Raw genomic sequence first — 25250 nt, forward strand, 5'->3', positions numbered from 1 at the left:
AAGGGGGAGACCATTCTCCAGGGGAGAGGAAAAGGCGTCAATTGAGGGAGTGAAAATGCTGGGCCCCTACCTGCCCCCCCGCCGTCCCCTACTTCACCCCACCTGGTTCTCAGGTTTTGGGGGGGCAGAGATGGTTCTCAGACATTTTTGCAGCCCGCGGACCCAGCCTTCGGGTGTTCAGCAAGGGTCCGTTGGATGATTGGGTGGATGTATAACTTTTATTTACACCTAGACTGAAAACTTTATCTCTGCTTTCCACAATCCAACGAAAATGGCAATAACGTTTTTAAACCTACCAACCTACAGAGACAAAGAGAAAGAAGACAGCAGGTGAGAGGTTCTAATAAAATTCTGGACAACAGAAGGCAGATGGACAAGGGGTAACTGTCTCAGTGCAGAAAGTTGAAACCCAAACACTTTGAAAGAGCAGGAGGCTGCAGAGGATGGTATAGACACGGGGCCTATCCCTGCCACGGAACTCGGCAGGCTCAGAGGTGGGTGCGGAAAGCGCCCTAGAAGCTGGGGTGCAGGACAGGGCGGGGGCCGAAATAGGAGGACAGCTGGAAAGCTCCCCAGATGCCCTCCACAAGGCAGCAGGATGGACATCTCTGGGCATCCATCCCCTGCCCCTGGCTGGAGGTTTTTCTGGAACCTTGGACCCGAGAGGCTGGAGAAGAGAAAAGGGTCGCTCAAGAAACTGGGAGTTAAGGAAGAATCTGCATACGAAGAGACCCCCAGCTCCTTCTCATGCTGACTCCTCAAATACCGACAGACAATCAGGCAGGAGCGACCTGGTACAGAGGCCAAATGGCCGGCTTCCAGCCAGGGATCACCAGGCACTTGAGGAAAGCCTCTGGCTTTTGAGAGAGAGCATACCACAAACAAACAAAAACTCTATACTGTGAGGTACCTTCAGGAGGGCTCATGTCCTTCTTCCCTACCCACCATCTTCTTTTCAGAGAAGGGCCTCCAGGGAGGCCTGGCCAATGCCTCAGTGGCGTGTCTGGGTCTCCAGAATCCTGTCCCTCCATCCCACACCCACCCCACACTCTTATGCTCCAAAGGGATGTTCCATTGGCGACACCGCCCCACCTGGAAGGAGCGCTGACTCCTAGAAATGAAGCCAACTGGATTCCCCCAGTGGGGTGCTGCCAGATACTTGACAACTGGCTCTCTGGAAAGAAGAAACCCCAGTTTGCAGGCGTTTGCTGGTTTCCAACGTGGTTGCCAACGTGAAGTCTCCGGCGTGGAGTCGGGAGGAGAGGCCCACAGCCAGCCCCCTCAGGCCCATCTGAGCTGGTTCCAGCACACCGCTGGGGCCCGCAGCGGCCAGGGACTCCCTCAGGTCACTGCACGGGGTCAAGCGCCCTCTGCCTTCATTGCTCTTCCTCATGAAACACGGCCTGTGAGCCTGACTAACCTCAGGGTCAGCTCCTCCGGAGCAGAGGAGAGACAAGATGGCAAATCCATCTGCCCATCAACAAACTACAAGTCAGGAGGGGCGCTTTGATATAAAACTAGGGCTGCAGAGGAGGACCCCCCCAGAGACTGGGTTTCCCCCTGAATTGCTCCCCCATTTTCCAGTGGCTGCTCCAATCTGGGGGCGCAGTCAGCTGACTTTTCTCTTTGTTGACTTTGGAGGGGTTGCCAAGCTTGGACTACGGGGACGGTGTGACCAGCACCAGCTTTGCTTGGCACTCAGGCTCTGCCGGGGGTGTTGAGGCCACTCTTGGGGAGAGGGGGCTGAGAATCAGGTCCTTCCAAGTCTTCAGGCACCTCTGGACTTGACCTGTTATACAGCACCCCTATGGCCTCAGTTTACCCACCCACAGCCCCCCATTCAGATGCCAGGGAAAGGAAGGACAAGCTTTAATTGCTGCCAAGAACAGAGACCTCCCTTTGTCATCACTGACCCTGGGCATGGCACAGCCCATGCCCCTCCTGGAGCAAGCAGCCCTCCCCCCCGCCTGGGACCCGGGATTGCGGGGGGCACGGTGCAGGCGGGGGCTTCTGCCTGGCAGGGCCTAGGAGCGCCACAAGGCCAGGTTGGCAGGACGCACGTCGACGCGCTTGCGGGTGTGGTCAGTGTCCCTTTGGTAGAGGTAGCCACAGGTCAGCTTCTGCAAGGTGGAGAAGGGGTTCAGGGAGTTGGAGTACTGGGAGGTGTAGAAGTTGAACCTGAGCTTGTCCAGGTTCTGCCCCCTCGGGTCTACCACCACCGGGACGTAGGCCGCCACCAGCGTCTGCTCGCGGGCCTGCTTCCACGACCGGGACAGGGCAGGGTGTGGAGACTTCACTTTTTTGCCCGATGGTGTCTTTGGCTCCTGGTTGGGTACGGAAGGTTTCTTTGAGTCCTGGGGGGAAGGAGAGAAGGGGAGAGCTAAGGCATCAGACACTGGGCCTTCTACTGCTAAGGCCGAGGGTGGGAGGGGGGAAGGTGCCACCAATCAGAAGCTTCCAGAGCCACCCCGGAGACAGCTCTCCTGGCCATGGAGCCAGACAGCTCCAGGTAAGGGGATGTCCGTCAGGGCCCCCTGACCTGCCCCCAGCTTGTGCAGACCCCAGCTTGCTTCTCAGAGGCCTCTGCCAGCTCAGAGGCTAGGAGCAGCGTTACTCCTCACCCCTCTCCCGCACGTCCGGCCGTCTGTCAGTGTCCTCCACCTGGCTCCCATCTGGGTCCTTTGCCACTGTTCCCACCAGGCCTCCATCCTGTCTCCTGCAGGGTTGCTCCAGCTTCCCACCAAGTTCTCCTGCCTGCCTGCCTCGGGCCTCTCGGCCTGGGCTTCACACTCACACCAAATGAATCTTTCCATATCAATGGCCAGATCATAGAGCTCCCCTCCTCATAGCATCTTTCGCTCTCTACTGCCCAGAACAGACATCTCAAGGCCCCCAGCCTGGAAGGCAAGGACGTTAAGGACGGGGCTCCCGTTACCTTGTGCTCTAGCCAGACCGCCTGCACATCACCCCTGGTGGCACCTGGTCCTTCCAGGCCTCCGGGCCTTTGCTCAGGTGGTTCCCCCAGCCCAGCATGCCCTCCTCCGCATCCATAAGGGAGATTCTCTTTCCTGTCTGGCTGTGAGCTCCTTAAGGGCAATGCTCTCTCACCCTTACCCTTGACATAAAAGCCTCCCAAATCCTATTCCTTGTTTCACTGCAGAACAAGGCATTTGGTGAGCACTCAATAAATGTTGGTTCGGTTGAACTGGATTCTAGCAAGAGGTAGTCCCCCTTCCGACCAGCCAGCCCATTCTATTTTTTTTTTTTTAAGATTTTATTTATTCATTTGAGAGAAAGAGACAGAGAGAGAGAGAGGAGCAGAGGCAGAGGGAGAAGCAGACTCCCCGCTAAGCAGGGAGCCCCAATGTGGGACTTGATCCCAGGACCCTGAGATCATGACCTGAGCCGAAGGCAGATGCTTAACCATCTGAGCCACCCAGGCACCCCAGCCCATTCTATTTTAGAACGCCTCTCATCGTTATGAGGTGACAATGCCGGGTCTTGATCATCACCACTCTTGGTTGATGGGGCATGGAGGTCTACTCCTCAAGGAGGCCCCCACTGCCACACCGTTCACGTCTAGTGACATTTATTTCCTCCTCCATTGCTACTCTCATGACCCAAGTGTTTGGTTCATCTTTGACCCCCACACCATCTCCTAGGCACCGGATGCCCATTTCACTAGGGACCTTCACAGACACGACAGCACAACCCAGAGGACGAGAGGCGTGTGTGTCGGGCTGGCTCTCCCTTACTCTTCCAGGTACAGCGGCGAGGGGGACCCACTTCCGCTCTGCCCGGGCTCACAGCCCTCTTGCCCACAAGGACCTGGGAGGGAACCGCTAGCTACAGAGCTTCTGGAACTTGAAGCCCTGCCATCTTACAGAGGAAATCCCTGGTACTCGAGAGATATTGCATGATCTTTTGCATTTAGTTTACAAACTACTTGCCCAGCTCACACTTGCCCAAGGCTTTCCTCCCAAGCAGGCTTTGGTGCTAAAATTTCCTCCCCAGGAATGTGTGTGTTGTCAGCCTTGCCTTTCGAAATCCTCCCTCTCCTTCCAAGCCAGGAGCCCTCTTGACACCTCCTCCAGGAAGCCTCTGGTACTGCAGCCCCCGCCCCGATCTCACCCTCCTGTGTGCCTTCAGGCCCTCCTCTTGGGATGTAGTCCTTTGCTAGGCTGGGACAAGGGGGAGGCAAGTGCACATTTTGAGGAGGAGCTAAGTCTGAGTCTGCAAGAGCCCAGAATGTTTCTGTACCTCTCTCGCTGCCCTGATTGCTGTGCTGGCCTCATCCCAATCCCAAATCCCGGTCCTTCCAGGCTCCTGCCAATGTCCCAACAGCCTGTAAACCGCTCCCAGGGTTCAGGACCGCATCCTAGTTGCCTTTGCATCCCTGGGGCTTACCCCATAGACGGCACACGGCAGAGCTGGAGAGAAGGGCGGCCAAGTGTTCAGCAATCTTCCCACTTCCCAGAATCTTCTGGGTTCAGCGACTGGCGCTGGGTGGGGGGGGGGGGCTGTTACCAGCAGAGGGGCAACACCGGAAATGGGCTCTGACGCCAGTAATCAACAATCGCTCTGTGAGCACAGCGCCAAACTCTTTACGTGGATCATCTCTTCTAACCCTCACATTACCCTTTAAGGAAGATATTATTGTTAGTCCTATTTACAGTGGAGCAAACTGTAGTAAGGAGGGTAGTCCCCCATTTAGGGGCAGGTGGCTGGTAAGGAACCAGGCTAGGACCGAACCCAGGCCTGCTGGACCCCACGGGCCACACGCCATACTCCACTACGCCTACTATGTCCACTCCACGGGGGGCCGTGGGCTGCCAAGTCATCTCTGCCCACGTTTGGTCAAGGGCAGCAGGGGAGCAGGGAAGGGAAGGGCAGCCAGATCGCCCAGTTGGGCAGGAATGCCGTGGGGTTTTGAAGGCCGGATTTTGGCGTTACCCTCTCTTAGGAGAGCTGACGATATGGCATCATTGGCTTCACTCAGTCACTCCATTCATTCAAAATGATTCCTCTTATAGGCCAGGCTCTGAGTGTGCAAATAATGCCCATAGAAACACACACATAAAGCCCTGTAGAGCCGGGCTTCCTGCCCTCAGCACCACGGACACTGGGTGCTGAGAATTCTTTGTCGTGGGGCAGTGCCGGACCCTGCAGGAAGTTTAGTGTATTAAGTGTGCTTCTGAGGATGTGGGGTTCTGGTCCTCTTGACATTGCAGAAGGGCTCGGCCCATGGCCGTGGAGAGGAGGACCCGCAGAGCCCCCCACCTTCAGTCTTGGCCTCAGGCTCAGGAGGCTGGTGTCAGGAGTGACAGAGACATGTGCTTTCAGAATGGCTGGGGGGGGAGGGGTTCTGACCAGAGACCCACAGAGGGAAGGGCGACAGTTGCTAATTGGGACTGAGCATCTACCAAGCGCCAGGCACTAGCCGCTCGGCTCCGCAAAAGCTCCTAAGAGCCATTGGAGATGTTCCTCCCATTTCTCAAATGTGGAAAATGAAGCTCGGAGATATGGAGGCATTTGTCTGAGTTCACGTCGTTGGTGAGGTGGCAGAAGTCCCACAGCTGAGACTAGTTAGTGCGGGAACCAGGGCTGGAACGGTCCCCTCTCTCTCTGGTCCAGCCAGGCCCTGCCTCAGGGGCCCTCCTGCCCTGGGTCCACCTGTCATCTCTGCCCTAGTGGCTGCTACCGCAACATTTGGGGCCCTGGGGTGGGGGGCACCCAGCGCCTTCAGCACATCCAGGGATGAGGCCCCCACAGAAACTGGGGCAGAGGGACAGTCCCCGGGAGGAGGAAGAAGAGAAAAGGGAGGAGGAAGAGAAGACACTGGGGAGGAGGGGGAGAGGGAGGAGGCGGGACAGAGGGAGGGGGGAGGAGGGAGAGGAAGCCCAGGCAGCCCAGCCTTGCCCTGCCCCTTCCAAGGGCCCAGCCAGGCTCCAGGTGACTAACCTCAGAGGGCTGAGAACACCCCATCACCGGCCCAGGGCCCAGCACTGGCCAGCTCTGGGGGGAGGGTGGGGCCAGAATGCATACTTTCCTGGTTAACATCTGGTTTCATTTAACCTTCTCCTCCCATCCCCTCGGGTTCTCCCGTCAGTGCACTGGGTGGGGGGCGGGGAGCAGGGGGGGTGGGGAGGATGCATATGTGTGTGACTTTAGAGAAGTGGTTCACAACCGGGACTGTTTTTCTCCCCGGGAAAACATTTGGCCATGCCCGGAGACATTTTTGCTTGTCACAGGGGGGATGCTCCTGGCACCCAGTGGGGAGAGGTTGGGGGTGCCACTCAATATCCTACAGTGCCAGCACAGCCCCCCAGTACAGAATATCAGCACCAACGGCAGCAGTGCCAAGGCTGAGGAGCCTGCTTCAGAGCTTTGAGGAAGACCCCTAACTCCCCACCTGCTTCCCTCAGCCCGCACTTAAGCCTCCCATTCCAGCGCCTGGGTGGCTCAGCCGTTAAGCGTCTGCCTTCGGCTCAGGTCAAGATCCCAGGGTCCTGGGATCGAGCCCCGCATCAGGCTCCCTGCGCAGCAGGAAGCCTGCTTCTCCCTCTCCCACTCCCCCTGCTTGTGTTCCCTCTCTCGCTGTGTCTCTCTCTGTCAAATAAATAAATAAAATCTTTAAAAAAAAAAAAGCCTCCCATTCCAGGGGGCAAGGAAGTCTAGAGGTCAAGTAGAGGGTCTCACCAGCCCTCCCCTCCCACTACCCTATATTTATTTGCATTTCCAGTTGGAGTCAAAAGAAGGAAGCTGAGTAGACCTCTCCCTCGCTGAGCCCCATCCCCAGAGGCAGACCCTACCAAGGCCTTTTATATACCCACATCTCTGTGTGTGTCCCTTCTACCACGATTTACAATGGGGAAGAGGGTGAGTCAAGAGTGGGGCTTTCTGAGTAGGACCTGAAGACCTCCTGTGGGGTATTTCCGCAGGTCTGGGAAGACACTATCCTCTCAGATACTTCAGGCCCCCTGGTACATCCGCTAGGCTAGCCTGAGCCTCATGTTCCCACCATTAGCACCTCACTCACGGCGGGAGGCCTGGTGCCCTCTTGAAATGCAAATGGCACTGGGTGAGACAGCGGGTGAGGCCTCCCAGGGCACCTGGTCCTGTGGAATGTGCCTGGGCTCTGGAGTGCGAAGGTCTGAGCTCAGGGCCTCACTCTGCCCTTATAGGTCAGGCAACCTTGGGCGAGTCTCCAGACCTCCTTGAGCTTCGGTTGCCTTGTTGGCAACATGAGGATAATAAGGCTCTCTCCTTCACCAGCATGCTGTGGGGGAGCAGTGAGTGTGGGAACTGTGGGAGCATAATGCAAATAGTAATTATGATCAGTCTCCTCCTGCAGTTAACCTGGAGGTTTCGAACACGCTCATCTTTGCGAGAGCAGGTTGGTCTGCTGTGGGGCAGAGGGGCTGGGAAGGGAGCCTACGAGGAGGCCCAGCCTGGGCCTTAGCGTTCTCGTGAGGCTGTCTAGCACGGCGGCTTGGGGTTCAAATTCCAGCTCCACCACTCATACTGGGTAGCCGATCCTTTGGGACTTTATAATACTCCATGCCTCAGTTTTCCCACCTATAAAGTGGGAACAACTAAAGTATCTGCCTCATAGGGTTACCATGAAGATTTCATGAGACATTCAACATAAAGTGCCTAGACCTCTTGAGCGCTCGGTAAACTTCAGCTATCACTGCTACTTGTTACAAAGGAGGCTCCCAGCTCTCAGCCACACGGGTGGGCCAGGCTGGGGTCTTCATACGCTCTCCTGTCAGTCAAACTTCTTAATGCCCTTGGGCAGCCCTGTGATGTCATCCCACCTGGCACATCCTTGACCAGGGCCTTTCTTGTCGGCGAGATGGATTTCTGGTGGTCGGGGGCTCCAGAGTCACCCAGGGACTCTTGGGAAATACTAGGAGTGCCCAGGGGTGGGGGGGCAAATTTGCATAGGCAGGGGCATTGTGACACCTCTTTGACAGCACAATTCCTTCTGTCTTCCTAAGGAGACACAGGGGCAGGGCTGGGGGCTGAAGTTTCGAGGCCTGGAAGGGTCTTTTCACCTTGCACTGACCCACTCTGCAATGCCCTCTTCCCACAATCTCTCAGGACCTGTGAATTGTGGGTACTGAGGTGAATAGAGAGAGGAGGAAATTCTCCCAGTTATTCAGGTACCTCTAGAAATCCTAATGTTCCCCCCAGGCCCCCAACAGGTCATAAGAAATTACTGGCAGGGAGGAAATGCACCCAGCCAACTCTCCCTTCTCTTTCTGTCTCCCTCTCTCTCTCTGCCTTCCAAATTACCGAGATGATGGCTGGAGGGAGGCGGGGAGGGGTGGATGGATGTCTGGACAGACAGAGGATTGAGAGAGTGGATGGGCAGGAGGATGAGTGTTGATAGGTAGATAGACGGTGGATGGGCAGACGCCCCTGATTTGAGCCCTGCTCACCTCTTGAGCCTCATCTCTTGCTACGTTGCCCCTCACTCTATGCAGTAGCTAATTTCTTAAACATGGCCTGCTCTTCCCACCCCAAGCCTTTGCGTGTGCTGTTCCATAGACAGGTGGCTGAGCAGGGTGGCCGCGGATAAATGGATAGACAGGTGGTCAGTAAATGGCTACATGGGTGGATGGTTGTGCTGTAGAGGATGGGATAGCAGAGGCCCAAGAGTCAGGCTCCTTGAGCTTGAATCTGGCTCTACCATTTTCCTGTTGTTGACCTTGGGCAAGTAGTTGACTTTCTCTGTAGTTCTGTTCGTTCATCTGGAAAACGGGAGGACTACAGGTCTCTACCTACTAGGGATGGGCAGAGCACTCAGGATGGTGCCTGGCACAGAGTAAGCACTCAGTAACTATGAGCTATTATTATGTGCGGGCAGGTAACTGGATTGATGGGTAGGCGGCTGAATGGGCCATTCTGTCCCCGTCTTCGAACACCAGACCCTCCCAACACCAGACTCGGGAGGCACCTTCCAGGAACGTGTCTGAAATCCCACATGAAGGAAGGGGCCTGGGCTTCTCCCTGGGGCCAGAGGGGAGGGAGATAGAACAAGCCAGCAACTTCCTGCCTTCTGCCACACTGGCTTGGGCTGGGCCCGGGACTGGTTTCCTTCCTGGTACTGTGTCAGCACTGACTGCTAGTCACGGGGTGGACTTTGGGGCCCTATGGCAGATCAGGAGCTGGGGTGTTGATGACATGTGCACTGCTCAGATCTCACACCCTGATGGTAATGACCCCTAATTTCTGAGAGGCTGGGAGGGCCCAGGAGGGGAGGCGGGCAGGGAAGAGGGAGCAGGAGGAGTGGCAACAGGGCTTACCCTCTCGGAGCCTCTGATCAGGGATTTCCAAGGCTCTGGGGCAATGATAGCTTGCTTGAGAGAGGGCGGGAAGGTGGGGACATGGCGTTCTGGATGGTGTGGCTGGCTCGGTGGCTCTGGGGAAAGTGGCCTGGCTCCCGGCCCAGGGCCGGAGGCAGCCGTCAGGAAGGAGCCCAGGAGGCAGGCAGGGTTTCGGGGGAGCAGGGCACCACAGCGTAGCACACTCTACACCTTGTCTCAGCCCAAGGGGGGGTGCTGGGCTGGGTGCTGGGTGGCCTGAAATGAGTCCCATGGCCTCTCTGGGCCTCAGTTTCTGTGTGTGCACAATGAGGATGTCCGGTCTCTCCATCTTGGACATTTGAAGGAAGGGGAATTGAATCTCAACCTGACGACTTCAGATAGGGGCCCCTCCCCCACGACTGACCATAGGCCTGGACCCTGCCAGGAGTGTCCCCGGCCCAGGCTGGTTTCCGCTCACTTCACGATCTCAGGGTGGTGAGATCGAGCCCCAAATCGGGCTCCATGCTCAGGGGGGAGTCTGCTTCTCCTTCTCCCTCTGCCCGTCCTCTCTCAAATAAATAAATAAATCTTTAAAAAAAAAAAAATCATGGCCTCTGGACCCACTCTGCCTGGGTTCAACTCCCAGCACGTGCTACTGCTCAGCTATGTGACTTGCCTGAATCACTTAGCCTGTCTCTGCCTGATCTGCAAAGTGAAGCTGAGAATAGAATCCACCTAGAAGGCTTGTTGTGCACCCCCCAACCACCTCCACGTGAGCTCAGAGCAGTGCCCGCTGCATGGTAGGTGCGGGGAATTATTATTTCTAAACCCCAGACCACACCGATTCACTCTTGCCTCCTGGAAAACCACCTTTCTCTGACTTCTCTGCCACACTCCAAGCATCATCTCATTTTATTCATCATCAAATTTCCTGGAGGGTAAGGACTGACCTGTACTCCTCAGTGGGCACTTGAGAAGATGGGGAGCGCTGGTGAAGTCCATGGCTGACCTGGAGCACAGGAAACTCACCCAGCACCCACACACCTTGCCACACACAGCCACCCCCCCCCACCTCCCTGCTGCCTGAGTGTCCTCCCACTGCCTTCCTTTATGTAGGCCTAGTTATTTGGACATTCTTTCCACCCCTCCTTGCCTGCTGTGTGATTTGGACAAATTACTTAACCTCTCTGATCCTTCCTTGTTTTTCCTTTGTTGGACTTCAAGTACAGAGGGCTGAGTTATTCATATGCCTTGTTCATGGTGCGTTATCATCCCTGGTCTCCGGAGACCTCCTCTCTCACATTAATTTTCCCCCTTCATCTCTAGGTTCTAACCACATTCCCCACCCGCCCCAGCCAGAGGCAACCATCCTAATGTACTTAATGAGCATCTTCTTGTTCATATATTCTTACAAAATATATGTATTATTGTTTTGAGTGCAGGTTATCTTCATTTACATAAGTGGCATGGTGTGTTTTAGATCTCATTCTGTTTACCTTGGATGGCTCCCTACTGTTTTTTTTTTTTTTTTTTTTTTAAAGATTTTTTATTTATTTATTTGACAGAGAGAGACACAGCGAGAGAGGGAACACAAGCAGGGGGAGTGGGAGAGGGAGAAGCAGGCTTCCCGCTGAGCAGGGAGCCCGATGCGGGGCTCGATCCCAGGACCCTGGGATCATGACCTGAGCCGAAGGCAGACGCTTAACGACTGAGCCACCCAGGCGCCCCGAACTCCCTACTGTTTTTAAGATCCAGCATCTGGTGCCTCACTTCCCACTGAGATGTAGCCCACGCAATGCGTGTTTTATGTCCCTGCTCTCCCCCACGACCCCCAGGGGCCTCCCACTCCCCATCCCCGCAGACAACACCACAATGCGATCACATCCTTGGCCCTCTGTGGACCTGGGTGGCTACTTTGGGGCATATTCCTAAGAGCAGAATTGATTGGTCATAGACTAGGAGTAAACATCACTTAAAGTCTTTTCTCCACCAACAAAATGAGTGTATTGTCCCATCCCCTGTGGCGCTGATGATGGTAGTGGGTTAACAGTGCAATCCACTCGGCCCCATGCCTGACACAGAAGAGATGCTCAGTGGCTTCCAGACCTCAGGGAGAGCTGGAGGTAAGCGGGACCCAGGTGAGCTCCCAGAGAAAAGCACCCAGGGCTCCAAGTCCCAGCTCAAGGGTTGGTCTGCAGAGCCCGTGAGAAGTGTGTGGGGCTGTGCTGACTCCTGGAGGTATGGACTGATCTGGAATGTTTTTGAAGCTCCTGCAGCCCAGGCACAGGTCCTGGTGTGCCCCGGAAATGCTTACTAAATGCCCTTTCTCACTCTCTCCTCGGAGCCAGAGTGACCTTGTCACACTGCAGGTGCCAGACAGCCTTATTTGTTGTTCTGCCCCGACTCTGCCAGCCAATGAGCATTTTAACTGGATGTGAAACCACCCCTGAGTACTGGATCCCATCCTCCCATTGTACAGACAGAGAGACTGAGGCTCAGGATAGCTCCATGGTCTCACAAAAGGTTAGTGGCGGAAGTGGCTCTAAAATAGGAATCTCCAGGTTCTCCCCTCTAGGACTCTTTAAAAGAAAATGCTTTCCATATTAAATTATGTTCTTTATTATCTATGGAATTTTCAGTTAAAACAAATGACCTACCAGCAGAGCACAGTACCAAAAAGTAAAAAAACAAAACAAAACAAAAACCCACATGTAGTCCTGGCATTCCAGCTGAATCTTCTCCATGGTTCTGCTGCCTTCTAATCCCTGGACATTTACAAATTCACTTTCTATATCTATGGTCATAATCTACATGGATTGCTTTTTGTACTTAGCAACTTTTTTTTTTTTTAAGATTTTATTTATTTTTTGACAGAGAGAGACACAGCGAGAGAGGGAACACAAGCAGGGGGAGTGGGAGAGGGAGAAGCAGGCTCTCTGCTGAGCAGGGAGCCCGATGCAGGGCTCGATCCCAGGACCCTGGGATCATGACCTGAGCCGAAGGCAGACGCTTAACGACTGCGCCACCCAGGCGCCCCAGCAACTTTTTTTTTTTAACACATGCGTGTGCACGCACACACACGTTATTTCAGATCGTGGGGTTGTGTTTTACAATGGGATGTTTTTGCCTGGCCTTCAAGGTGATCTTGCAGACACCTGCCCCACCCCGTCTCCTGTGCTCCAGTGGAATTTTCCTTCTTGAGGTTCTTTTGTTGAATTGTCACTGTCCTCTTCCAGCCTGGCAGGGCCTCTGTTCCGCCTTTGCTGTTCTCTGGTTAGCCCCTCTGTGCCCAGAGTCAGGGTAAGGAGCATGCAGCTGCTAAGTACCTACGGTAAGTCAGCCTCCCAGATACCTGAACCCACTATCTTGTTGAATCTCATAATAACCTGACATTAATAGCCCCTGTTTGACAGATGAACAAACTGACACTCAGAGAGATGGGAGCTCAGCCGTGGCCACACCCTGGCTAAACAGCAGAGTCAGGATTCAAACGTATTCCCCAGCACGGATCCTTCCCACTCTGGCACGGTCCTCTCAGCAGGGCCCATGGTTACCAAGGGAAATGAGTCTCTCCCCAGCACCCCGCAACATACCACCCCCTAGGGCTGGACTTGGATCTCCACACTCTCGGGGGAAACGGGTAACGACTTTCTCTGAACCCCCTCTCAGGATGTGGGAGTCCATCCCCACTCCCCCCGACTTCATCTTAGCCTGATCTCATCTCCTGGCTTGTGCCCAGTCCAGAGGAATGCCAAGGTCAGGGGATTGGAGCCCACCCTCCCCTGCAGGCAGAAGGAAACAGTTTCAGGAGCTGGTCCAGCATAAGGTGTCTCCAGCCTGGAACAAGAGGATCTGTAGCTCAGTAGCATGCGGGAGTTGGGAGCGGTGACCTTTGCCCCTGCAGACACCTGGCTGGGGGTGCAGGGGACCTCAGCCCGCACCTCCCCGGCTCCGAGTGCACTCTCCCAGCCTGGAGTGTGTGGCTTTGTTGGATGTAGGGAAAGCCACAAACCAGACAGAGTCCTGGCTGGGTCTCTGGGAAGAGCACAGCCTCTGGGCCCCAATCTCATCCCACAGTCCAGAAGTGGCCGGGAGAGTCGGCTCTTGGAGGTTCCTAAGTCATTGTGGAGCCAAGATTTAATTACAGGATCGGGCTTTGGCTGTTTCGAGGAGAGCCTGTTTTTCTTTTACTGGGGGAGCAGGTTGAGGTGTTGCTATGAGCAGGAGGGGGGCACCCTGCCGCAGCAGTACAGGGCACAGAGTGGGACCCTGTCCCCGGGGACTCGGCCCCCAGAGCTGCCCGGGCCGCCAGGCAGGACTGATGGAGAGGGAGTACCCCCCGTTGAACCCAGGCCTTCCACAGACTGCCCCCCGACCAGCCCCCGCCAACGTGCGACTGCAATCCGGGTGAAATGGGTGGGGAAAGGGCAAAAAGAACCCTGACGTTCAGACTCGGCAGCCTGCCAGGCTTCTGGTGTTCAAGATCACACCAATTCTCTCTCTTCCTCCATTTGTGGCCCAAACGCACCCAGAAAGCAGGGGGCCAGCAGGGCAGAGAAACGAACAAACACTCCAGGAGCGCCCATGGGCACCAGGCCCTGTGCTGGTATTGCACACCCACGATCTTACTGAATCTTCCTGACAATCCTAGGAGGGGCACTATTACTCCCATGCTACAGATGAGGAAACGAGGGGCGTCTGGGTGGCTCAGTCGGTTAAGCGTCTGCCTTTGGCTCAGGTCATGATCTTAGGGTCCTGGGATCGAGCCCTGTGTTGGGCAACCTGCTCAGTGGAGACCTTGCTTCTCCTTCTCCTTCTCCCCTTCACCCTGCTTGTGCTTGCGCTCTCCTTCTCTATCTCAAATAAATAAAATCTTTTAAAAAAAAGATGAGGAAACCAGCTCAGAGCATTTTTTACTTCCCCTATATGCAAACTGTCCATCAAGACCTCCCTTTCTTCCTAAGAAATGTCCCATAGACTAAAAACTTTGCTGTGTTTCTACCACCAGCATACAAGCCCTGCCCCCACTCCCCTCCTGCTTGTATTAACTCACTCATTAACCAATTAACTGACCAATTGAGCAGCTCCCCTTAGCCTCCACTTTCTTCTTCCCATCGTCCTTCATCCTGCTGCTAGATGAGCATCCTCAAAACATAGCTGTTGGGGAGCCTGGCTGGCTCAGTCAGTGGAGCGGGTGACTCTTGATCTCTGGGTCACGAGTTCGAGCCCCATGTTGGGTGTTGAGATTACTTAAAAAACAAACAAATAAACAAAACCCCACAGCTGTTACTAGTCACCAGCGCCTGCCCCTGGTAACCACTGATTCTAGGCCAGAGCTCCTCAAACCTTAACATGCTCCTGAGTCACCTGCGGACCTTGTTAAAACATAGATCTTCTGCTGGGTACCTTAATCCATCAGCTCACTGCATCTCATAACAACCTTAAATTAATAGCCTGTTTAACAGACAAACTGAGGCCCAGAGAGGTTGCCCAATGTCTGGGATGGGGTTTCTCCAGTTCTAGTAGATTTCTGCAGTTCTAGTAAGATCCCAGGTGATACAAATGCTGCTTGCTCATGGACCATACTTCTAGACTCTCCTGCCTACTTATTTTTCTTTAATTTTTTTATTCTTCTTTATTTTTATTTTTTTAAGATTGTATTTCTTTGAGAAAGAGAGTGAGTGATCAAGAGCACAAGCCGGGGGAGGGGCAGAGGGAGAGGGAGAAGCAGACTCCCTGCTGAGCAGGGAGCCCGATGCGGGGCTCGATCTCAGGACCCGGGGATCACGACCTGAGCCGAAGGCAGACGCTTAATGACTGAGCCACCCAGGCGCCCCTCACACCTCCTATTTTTGAACAGCAAAATTCTAATTTTCATTAGAAAATGAAAAAGTATAAAAAGGCAGTCAAAATTCTCCCTCCCACTTCTATCCCCCAACTGCCCAGTTCCCCCCCATCTCCACCCCCAGTAACCACTTCTATTAGTTTCTTATGTATCCAAAGTTTTTCTGTGCCAATATAAACAATAAGATCATACTTATCTTGCCCCAAATAGTAGCAAACTATACACACCATTTTATCAACAGTTTATCAGTTTATCTCAGAGATAACTGGACACAGTCGGCTGACTCATTCTTCTTTAGAGTTGCATTATTCCATTGTGTTGACGTGCCATAATTTACTTAACTAGTCATCTCCAAATGGACAATTTAGGTGGCTTCCAATCTTACCAACTGGTCTTTTTAAGCCAATGATATCCTGGCCAACCTTGCCATGACCTCCCTCTCACCCCCCAGTTCCCAGCTTCCACCACGCTGAGCTCCTGCTGAGTCCCTCACGCCTCCTGCATGCCCTCCCCAGATGCTTCAGCCACCCCCCCCACTGCTGCTGATCTGAACCTCTGCCCCCTTAGTCTCCTCCTCCTCCTCTACTTCCCCTCTTCTTCTCTCCACGTGTCTCTCTGCGTCTCCCCAGATAGACTACAGCAACTTGAACTTTGATGCCATGTCTTGACTTCTCTGAACCCTTGACAGCCCACAGCTGCCACAGAGCAGTTCTCTAGAATACCAGGTCTGTCGTGGAGGGCTGCATATGAATGCAGCCACTCCCTGGTAGCTCTGCCGGGGCTGGTTCAGGGTAGAAGAGCCCAGGAGCTACCCCAGGTGGGAGAACTTCATGGCTCCAAGGTCTCCAAGAAAGAAGCCGCTATCTCATGCCTGAGTGTCTGGAGCACTTGGGTAGTGTATGATGATGTCCAGGGCAGGCTGGGGCATCTGGGTTTCCCTTGTGCTCTCCCTGTGTGGACGGTGGGAGGAACCATGATGCGGAGATAGGAGGGTGGAGGGATGGATGGTATGGGTATGTGTGCATATGGGTATGTGTGTCCTTCCCTTCCCTATTAACATCCTTGTCATCTTTCACGGGCCAGCTCAAGTCTCATTCTTCTAAGAAGCCTTCCTGGACTTCTCCAGCCCGTGCTGACTTCCCGTCCTCTGAATTCCTGCTACGTGTATGAGTGACACCAATCATTGTTCTGAACTTAGTCATCATGGTCTACTACCTTGGATCATGTAAGCCTCATCTCCCTGATGAGGCCTCAAGATCCTCCATGGTAGGAATAAGGCTTCTCTAATTCCCTTATATTCCCATGTACCCCCAAACCCTCAGCCCAGAACCAGACAGTTGGGAGAGCCCCCATAACTTCTCCTTGAATGAACAGCAGTGGGTCTCAGGACTGCCACGGTAGTGGGTGGGGTGAGACAGGGCTGACCACAGGCGTGTCTCCAACCAAAAACATTTGGGGAACACAAGCGTTTCTAAAGATGCTCCTGTCCCTCCCTCCCCCCACCCCAAGCCCATCTGTCCCTCAGTCTCTTCCCTCCTGCTGGGAAAACAATGACCTCATAGCCACAAGCCCTAAAAGCCCAACTCATCCTGTCCCTTAACCTGGAGCAAGTAAAGGGGACTTTAAAAAAATGTCACAGCCATGAAAAACAAAACCAGGGGACGGTACTAAATCAGAGTTTAAAGGCACATGACAAGCAAATGCAATGTGTGACTCTTGACTGTGGATTGGGAAAAAAATAAACAAAACTGGCATTTAGGGGATAACGGGGAAATGTTTAATACTTCAGTGTGATAACTATTGCAGTCACTTCGAAGAATGTCCTGATTCTTAGGCAAGGGATATTGAAGTATGGGTATGCGTGGGGAGATGGGCCCAGATACTTACACGTTTCCACCTTCAGCAAAACGAAAATGAAAACATAAAGTATGTGTGTGTGTGTGTTTGTGTGTGTAGAGAGAGGGCATGTGTGCAAATGCGGTGACATGTTGACAATCCAGGAGAAATGTGCACAGGTGGTCATTTTACGAGTCTGCCAAATTTTTCAGAATGAAAAGTTAAGGGGGAACCACCTTTGACACAAATTGCTGGACAACTGCAACTGTCTGGGGGCGCTGGGGGGGTCCAGGCTCTGTGACTGGTCATCCCCACCCAGCCGTCCACGCCCGCTGCCAGGAAGCACGGGAATCCAACCCCTGGGCCTGGCTCATCCCCTACTCTCAGCACCTTGCACACAGTCTCCCAGTCATCAACTCCCAGGACCCCCTTAGGGCTACGGCCGTGGCGTAGCCTAGCTCCGACTGGCCTCCCCAGCTCCCCAGCTCCGACTGGCCTCCCCAGCTCCCCAGCTCCGACTGGCCTCCCCAGCTCCCCAGCTCCGACTGTCCTCCCCAGCTCCCCAGCTCCGACTGTCCTCCCCAGCTCCCCAGCTCCGACTGTCCTCCCCAGCTCCCCAGCTCCGACTGTCCTCCCCAGCTCCCCAGCTACGACTGTCCACCCCAGCTCCCCAGCTACGACTGTCCTCCCCAGCTCCCCAGCTACGACTGTCCTCCCCCTCCCTAGCTATCACTGTCCTCCCCAGCTACCACTGTCCTCCAGAGCACCGTAAAGGGCCACAGCTCCTCTCTCTGGGGGAGGAAACCGAACCCTAAGTGGGCTCGACCCACCCTGAGTTTTTAAAAAATTACATTTACTTAACCCACCTTGAGTTTCTAAAAATTATATTCACTTCACTTCCCAGAAAAGGGAATTTGATGTACAAAAAATTGCCAAGATTTAGTCGTCCTGCATTCTCTTTGGAGCTCGGTCACTGTGGCTATTTTCCACCTTTGTCATCAGATAGGGATCCTCCTTTATTGCTTTTCCTCCTTTATTTTATTTTTTCTGATGGGCACTTCCTTATAATCCACTGAAGGCTCGTGGCCCACATTTCTGAGGGCCCGCAGAACGCTGCAACGTGCCCGCTTTGGCCAGCCACTGCCCCCAGTGTCGGGCCCCAGAGTCGTTTCCGAAGCGCCCATACTGACCTGGTCATGAACCTCCTTAGAAGTAGGGGACTAGCCCGCCTCCTCCCTCGCCCAGGGAGGAAAGGGGTGGAGGAGGAGCGCCAGGAGGGGACCTGGGGGAGGCCGGCCGCTCGTCTTCCAGGCTGGGCGTGGGCTGGGCGAGGTCCCCAGCCCACCGGGCCGTGCCAACAATGGCCTGTTGTCGAGGGAGGCGGGCAGGAATGCGGCCGGGGAGGCGGGCGGCGGGGCGGGGCCGGGGCCGGCGGCGGCCTCTTACCTGGCCAGGTGGCTCGCATTTCCAGCGAGCGGCGGCGCCCGCAGCACCTGTCGCCGGTGCGCGCGGGCGGGGAGCCGGGCGGCGAGGGGGGCATGGCCTGTTAGGGGCCTCTGGGGAGCCGGTGCCGAGTTGGGTCCGGGGCAGGGCAAGGCCGAGGGAGGGGAGGTCCTTCCCCGGGGCCCGCGCGGCCGGCGGCAGCATGAAAAAGAACCAGACGGTGCAGGGCACCTTCAGCAAACTCTTCGGCAAGAAGCACGCCAACCCCCCCAGCACCTCCCTCTACGCCACCAACCCCCCCTGGATTTTCACCCAGGAGGCCCCGGACGAGGGGAGCCGGGACTTCGGTAAGCGCGCGCGGGGTGGCGGGCCCGGGGGGCGGCGGGGAGCGCGGGAGGCGCGGCCGGGAAGGAACACGTTGCAACCTGCGCGCCGGGGCGCGGAGGCGCTGCCGGGAACGGGAGGCGGCCCGGCTCGGCTGTCCCGGGAAAGGGCCGGCCGCGCAGGGGTGCGGGGAAGGAGGCAGGCCCCTGCCGCTCGCCGCTGACCCCGGCCGCTCGGCCGAGGTGATTATTTTCCCTCCGCGGTGAAACTTATGTCTGAGTTATTGTTGTCAGAAAGGCTTCCTGGGGCTTGTTCCCCCCTACCGAGGACCAGGGCACCCCCTTCTGCCCCCTTCTGTTCCCATCTGGGTGCTGACACGCTTGGCTCTGCACAGGGGAGGCCCAGGAAAAATCGACAGAAGCCACTGCTGGCGAGATGACCAGTCGCTGCAAGACGCCAGGGTCGCTTCCTGGGGGCACAGGCTCTCACAAGCTGAGCCTGGGGCCCGGGTCGTCTATGGGCTCAGCCCCACGAGACCAAGATGGGACCGTAGGAGGCCAGGGAAGCCCCTCCCGATGGGCAGCCGCCCCTGGCCCCTTGAGTCAGGGTGGTATACCTCTCTCTGCACGTGTCTGGAATCACCAAGCCAGCCCGGCCCTGGCGCTCTGGCTGTGGGTCACCTGGTCACTGCATCTTTGTGCAGTTTGTACCCTCTATAACAGGGGAAACCAGTGCGATGGGGACAGGAGTTCACTTCTTGTGTATGAGCTGAAGCTCTGGGCCCAAAGACAATCACCCTGCACGGCTTTCGCTCACCTGCCTTCATTGTCACCCCACTGTCTTCCCTGACCTTTATGGCCACTGTACCACGGCCCACAAGAGGGTGGTAAAGCCTCAGCCCCTGCTGTTGGATTCAGTTCAGCACCCGGGGTTGTCATAGTGGGGACACGAGGCACCTGGACAGGAGCAGGACAAACAAGGTATCACCTCTTCCTGGCCCAAAGATCTCAGACCAGTGGGTGAACAGAGCTAACCATATGCCGATTAGACCATTCTGAGCCTTTGTGATAAAAAATGAAGTGCATAAGGGGCGCCTGGGTGGCTCAGTCGGTTAAGCATCTGCCTTCGGCTCAGGTCATGATCTCTGGGTCCTGAGATGGAGCCCCGCATGGGGATTCCTGCTCAGCAGGGAGTCTGCTTCTCTCTCTCTCTCCCCCTCTGCCCCTCCCCACCGCTCTTTCTCTCTCTCATAAATAAATAAAAATCTTTAAAAAATGAAGTGCATAAGGAGCAGAGAAGAGAGATGACCTCAGCTTGGAACTAGGGTTTGAGCTGAGAGGGAAGGGCATCCAGCATTATGTAGAGCAAACAGCAGGAGCAAAGCCTAGGAGGGGCAGAACAGTTTGGAGGCACAGTTTAGGAACTTACTAATACCTGTGTTCTGCCAAGTATAACAACTCTGTGAGACCCGAACACCTTTCCTCGCCTGTGTAGCAAACACTTACTGACCCCTTGTCAGGTGCAAGGTACCATTCTAAAGTCCATATGTTGTTGACTCATTGGACCCTCATCTAGCAATTCCCATGTAGTCAGTGATGCAGGTACTATAATTCCTGTTTGTCAGTTGGGGAGACTGAGGCACAAGGAGGTTAAGTAACACGCCCAAGATCACACAGCTTTACGTGGCCGCACCAGGGTTTTCTTAAGTATACGATTCAATGATTATTAGGAGACTTACTGAGTTGTGCAACCATCACCACAATTTGGTTTGAGAACCCTTCCGTTACCCCAAAACTTCCCTCATGAGGCAGAGCCGATATTTGAACCCCGAAGCCGGGCTCCAGAGACCACACTCTTAGCCAGCTTGCTGAATTAACTTAGTGGGAGGTGATTCAAGGGTGAATATGACTTGAGGGGCACCTGCTGGAGGACACGTTTCCTGCCACCCCTCCCCCAACACACACACACGCACACACTCCTTTCCTAAGGGGAGACCTCAGAAATGCCTTAGACCCTTCTCTGTATTTTTGCCTGCACTAATCGGTCCCTCTGGTGAGGGAAGTGGAGGCATCATGCCCTGTCACCTCCGGCCAGCGGCAGCCTTCACCAGCCTGGGCAGGGCTGAAGCCCAGGGGGCAGTTCCTCCCATTCCCAGGGCAGGGCTGGGCCTCCAGATGACTCAGCCTGGTTGCACCCTGCACATGGAGGAGTGGAAAACAACATGCACCCAGCAGGATGGCTCCCAGTATTTCCGGGGTATTCCCCAGGGTGCCAGTGGGTGTGACCCAGGGCCTCTTCCCTGCTGAACAGGACATGTGCTTGGAGTTGGGACAGGAGAGACCAGAGTTGGAGATTCTGTGATGGGATGGAGATACCAGACCTGCCTCTGTCTATAAAGTGAAGGCTAGCCACTCCCTGGGCCTTGTTTTTTCCTTCTGTGAAATGGGGATGGTGTCTAGATGGTCTACAGAATGGCTGCTTGAGGTTTGTACATGGCAGTGGTTTGAAGACTCTTAAAAAGAAAAGCCCTAAAAGCAAGAATTGGCAAATTATGGCCCTGGCTCAAATCTGGCCCCTGGCCTGTTTTCACAAATAAAGTTTTATTAAAACAGCCAGTCATGCCCATCATTTACATACTGTCTGTGGCTGCCTGCACGCTACAGTGGCATTGTTGCAAGCCGCGACAGAGACTGTATGGTTCACAAAGCCCAAAATATTTACTAGCTGGGCCTTTACAGAAAAAAAAAGGATGACTATGATTTATTATGTTCAGGTCATTCCGACTCTGAGCACTTCCTGCCCTTGCCTGCTTCAGCATCTCTTCCTAACCCTTCTGTAGACCAGAGGAAGCTGAGGCCTTCTTAAGGTCTCAAAAGGGTTGAGATTAGTATTCCATAGGGTCCCTGAGTCCGTAACCTTCTCTGAGATGCTGGTGGTATTAGGCCCTAGAGAACAGGCAGAGGAACGGAGCGGGGAAAATCAATGCGGAGGTGTGTACGGGAATTAAGGGGTAACTGGTGGCTCTGTGCTACAGCCATGTAAAAATCTGTTTGCATAAGGCTAGGCTGGGTGCAGTGGGTAAAATGCAAACAGTCATGTGAAGGTGGTGACGGCTATGTTTTCCTTTAAACAAGTTCCTTGACATATATTCTAATGACTATTAGGAGAGCTTCACTTAATGCAAATGCAATCCTAACGAAGCCTCGTGCCTCCCCACACCAGCCCACGGAGGGGTCTTAAAAGGCGATTGTTTTCGAAATGCTTGAGAAAGCAGAGATGTGGATCTTCGCAAATTCCTTGATCAGGGACAGGCTGCTGCAGCCAGAAACAAGGCTGTCTGTCCTTCTGGACTCCTCCCGTACTTCTTGGATGAATCAGCCCACCTTCTTTATCCCCCGCGCCACCCCACCCCACCCTAGCAATGGGTCGTCCTCTATTTCTTGCCTTGTTCCTCCAAATGTAAATTGCTTTTGTCACAACCACATAGGACATTTATTACAAACACAGATTCCTGGGGTCCCACTCAGAATCACTGGGCTAGGACTTCCTGCAGGTCTATATAAATGTGCAGGAACTGTAGCCAGCTCCTGGCCAGGGAACCCCCATGCTCCCTAGGGTTGGCTGTTGGTTCTGGCCTCCCCGCTCCCGGGGGCCCCTGACCTTGTGTTTCAGGCCAGACTGAAAGGTAGGAAGCCGTGAACCCCTGGAGCTGAGCGTACATTTCCTGCCTGGGGCAGGCTGGCACCAGCCTCCCGAAAGCTGACCTGGGCCTTGCAGGGGTGTGAAGGAGACTGTTGTTTACTCCTGTCCCCTGGAGGTGCCCTGCAGTTTGCCAGCAGGTCAGTGCACACATACACGCCCATTATCCAAGCTCCTCTCGTCCCTGTGGTTCAACTCCAGAGGGCCAGGCTCTTCCTTGACCACAGCAGACCAGCTCCGGGGTGCCCCTTCTCTCCCAGCCAATACATTAGAAACAGTAACAATAATATTATCATTATTATTATCAGTTATTTACTGACCCAGGCACCATGCTAAAAACTACATACGTTAACAGAGTCAAAAGGCTCAGGTAGGTGAAAAGACTCAGGGCAGCTCAAATGTTGACGGGCATCCAGTCGCCTGGGGCCTTGTTAAGATCAGATTCTGACGCGGCAGGTTTTGGACAGGGGGACCTGAGAGTCCCCAGGCGAAGTCCTTGGGCGGGTCTGCAGACCAAACCCTGAGCAGCGCACCGTAACTAGGAAGCTGAGGGCCGGTCTGAGGAGCAGCCTCCTCCAGGCCCCGCCCCCAAGGCCCCGCCCCTCCATCCCTCCCCACTCCTCTACCTGTGGTTTCCTGCTCAGGCCCAGCCCAACCTTCAGCGTCCCCTCTGCCCTTGGACAAAGGCCTCTCTCTGGTACCTGGGTCAGGCCTGCTGGGGCTTGCTGGGACAGACTGGCCTTTTCAGGTTCCTGTCATGTGGACCTGTTAATTAGCAAGGAAGGGCCTCATTAACGTCATTTGTGGGTTACATTTGTGGGGCCCACCTGCTGCTTCCCTGAAAGGCTGGGGCTCCTTAGTGACCAAGGATTGGATGTTTCATCTCCATGGGGTGGAGGTGGGGGGTCAATTTGGGGGTTCTGGGTTATTCTGTGTAAGGCAACAAACTCCCTCAGCTACAGCCCCACCCCTTCTAAGCCCCTGGGATTAGACCCTGGGGCCAGTGCTCTTGGGGCCATTTGGGGGCTTCTGGAAATTTGGGGCTCCACACCATCACCCCAGCCCTCCTCTTGTCCCTGCCAGCTGCTCTCCTTCCTCTGATTTTGGGAGGCTTCCTGCAACATAGGAGTAATGATCCCCATTGGACAGGTGGAGAAACAAAGCCTGAGAAAGTGCTCAGAAATCCTCAGGCAACACATTGAAGAGCCACCGTGTGACCCCCAGAGCTGATTCCTAGGTCCATTTGTTTCCTCTAGGCAGCATCCCGTTTTGAGTTTCTGGAAAAACAGGAGACGGCGGGTCTAGATGCCAGACCCCTGCATTATTCTCCTGCTGTGCTGGCTGTGGCCCGAGGGTTCTAGAGTCAGGTTGCCTGGGCTTGAATCCTGGCCCCTTTCCTTCACCAGCTGTGGGACCTCGGGCAGGGGACCTAACCTCTCTGAACCTCAGTTTCTTCATCTGCAAAATGGGGATAATAAGAGTGCCTCCCCCAAGGTTTGTGAATGGGAATATACAGAGCACTTCGAATCGCGCCAAGCTCATAATACATGCTTTTAATCGATGTTAGACGTTTGCATTTTTATTATGAATTTTCTCTCTAGCTCAGACCTGTCTAGGATTTGGGGAAAGAGCTAAAGGACGGTCCCAAGCCTCAGCCTCCATGGAGATCTGTGGCCGCTTTGGGGCTGGGCAAGGAAGAGCATTTTACCAGGCTTTCGACCCTGAACTTTGGGAGAAAAGAAATGCCAAAGACCAAGTGAGACGCTGTTCCTTTTGGCAAGAAGGGGAGAAAGGGAGGGCTGGGAGGGAGGCAGCAACTGTGTCCAGGCTTCAGCCTCCCCAAAGCAGGCCGCCGCACCCACCCCACTGCACTCACACACACACACACACACACACACACACACACACACACACACACACACGAGAGCGAGTAGGGGGAGAGGCAGCGGGCCATGTGCCGTAGGTAAGGCACTGCGTCATTTGTGCCCGCAGCCCAGCACTACAAATCAGGCACCCTGTTTGGGTCCCAGCACGCGGCTGCTCTGTGACCTTGAACCAGCCCCGCCCACACTGTGCTTCTGTCTTCCCATCTGCCAAGAGCAGCCCCAAATGTCCGCATTCAGAGTTCTCCCTGACAAGAGAGCAAAGGGCCACTCGCCCCCCCGTGGCTCACACCCAGGGGTACAGCTATTTACCCTTAATTTGCTGTGACTCAAGCTCACAGCCAAACCCTTGCTGGAGCAAGCTAAGGTGGGGCAGAGGGAACGCAATGACGAGAACGGTGATGATGATGATAAGCAGCCCTCCCAATTACTGAGCAGAACTTAACTGCTGGGCGCTGTGCTCACCTCTTATACACTGTGTCTCTCACTCAGCCTCACCCAGCACCCCCCGTCAGGATCACCGCCCACAGTTACAAAGATGAGGAACAGCCTCTGAGAGACCTAGAAACATGCCCAAGGCCCCACAGTGAATAAGTGATGGAGCCAGGACTGGAACCAGGCTCAGGGGGGCGCTGAACCTGCAGCCTGGCCCCCGCACCATCCTGCCTCCCCTCCCGGCTGGGGAGCTGTGGCCTGCCTGGGTGTCTCCTGGCCTTGCTTTGGCCTCCTCAGAGCCCACACAGCCTCAGCCTCAACGTAAATACCCCTCAAGCCAACGGCAGGGTGGGGTTCTCCCCCGAAAGGAGGCCGTGGAGGAGGGAGCTGCCATCCCCAGGTTGAGGTCTGAGGGGATGCCTTCCTGCTGAAACACATGTGGCCACCAAGAGTTATTTTTGAACCAGGTTT

At 54.8% G+C, this 25250-nt stretch overlaps 2 protein-coding genes across 2 annotated transcripts in view; one reads left to right on the top strand and one right to left on the bottom strand.

The window, feature by feature from the left end:
- Positions 1-1854: 1854 nt before the first annotated feature.
- CIMIP3 (ciliary microtubule inner protein 3) lies at positions 1855-18642 on the bottom strand. The gene is made up of 2 exons (XM_036101853.2): positions 18442-18642; positions 1855-2354 (listed from the first exon to the last, which is right to left on the bottom strand). Exons 1-2 carry the CDS (start codon positions 18640-18642, stop codon positions 2025-2027), a joined length of 531 nt encoding a protein of 176 aa, XP_035957746.1. The 3' UTR covers positions 1855-2024.
- The window catches only part of C9H6orf132 (chromosome 9 C6orf132 homolog), a 33168-nt gene continuing 26421 nt past the window's right edge, over positions 18504-25250 (top strand). The window contains exon 1 of the mRNA XM_036101783.2: positions 18504-18785. Coding sequence (XP_035957676.1) covers positions 18641-18785 — 145 coding nt within the window. The 5' untranslated portion in view covers positions 18504-18640. The remainder of the gene's footprint in view (positions 18786-25250) is intronic.

This window comes from Halichoerus grypus, chromosome 9 (genome assembly GCF_964656455.1).
Source record: "Halichoerus grypus chromosome 9, mHalGry1.hap1.1, whole genome shotgun sequence".
Lineage (NCBI taxonomy): Eukaryota > Metazoa > Chordata > Mammalia > Carnivora > Phocidae > Halichoerus > Halichoerus grypus.

Excerpts from the sequence above, each read along its gene's own strand:
- CIMIP3 (XM_036101853.2), bottom strand. The coding sequence starts at position 18,642 with ATGCTGCCGCCGGCCGCGCGGGCCCCGGGGAAGGACCTCCCCTCCCTC. Across the intron at positions 2,355-18,441 it reads AATGCGAGCCACCTGGCCAG|GACTCAAAGAAACCTTCCGT; the intron begins GTAAGAGGCCGC and ends CCTTCCCCCCAG.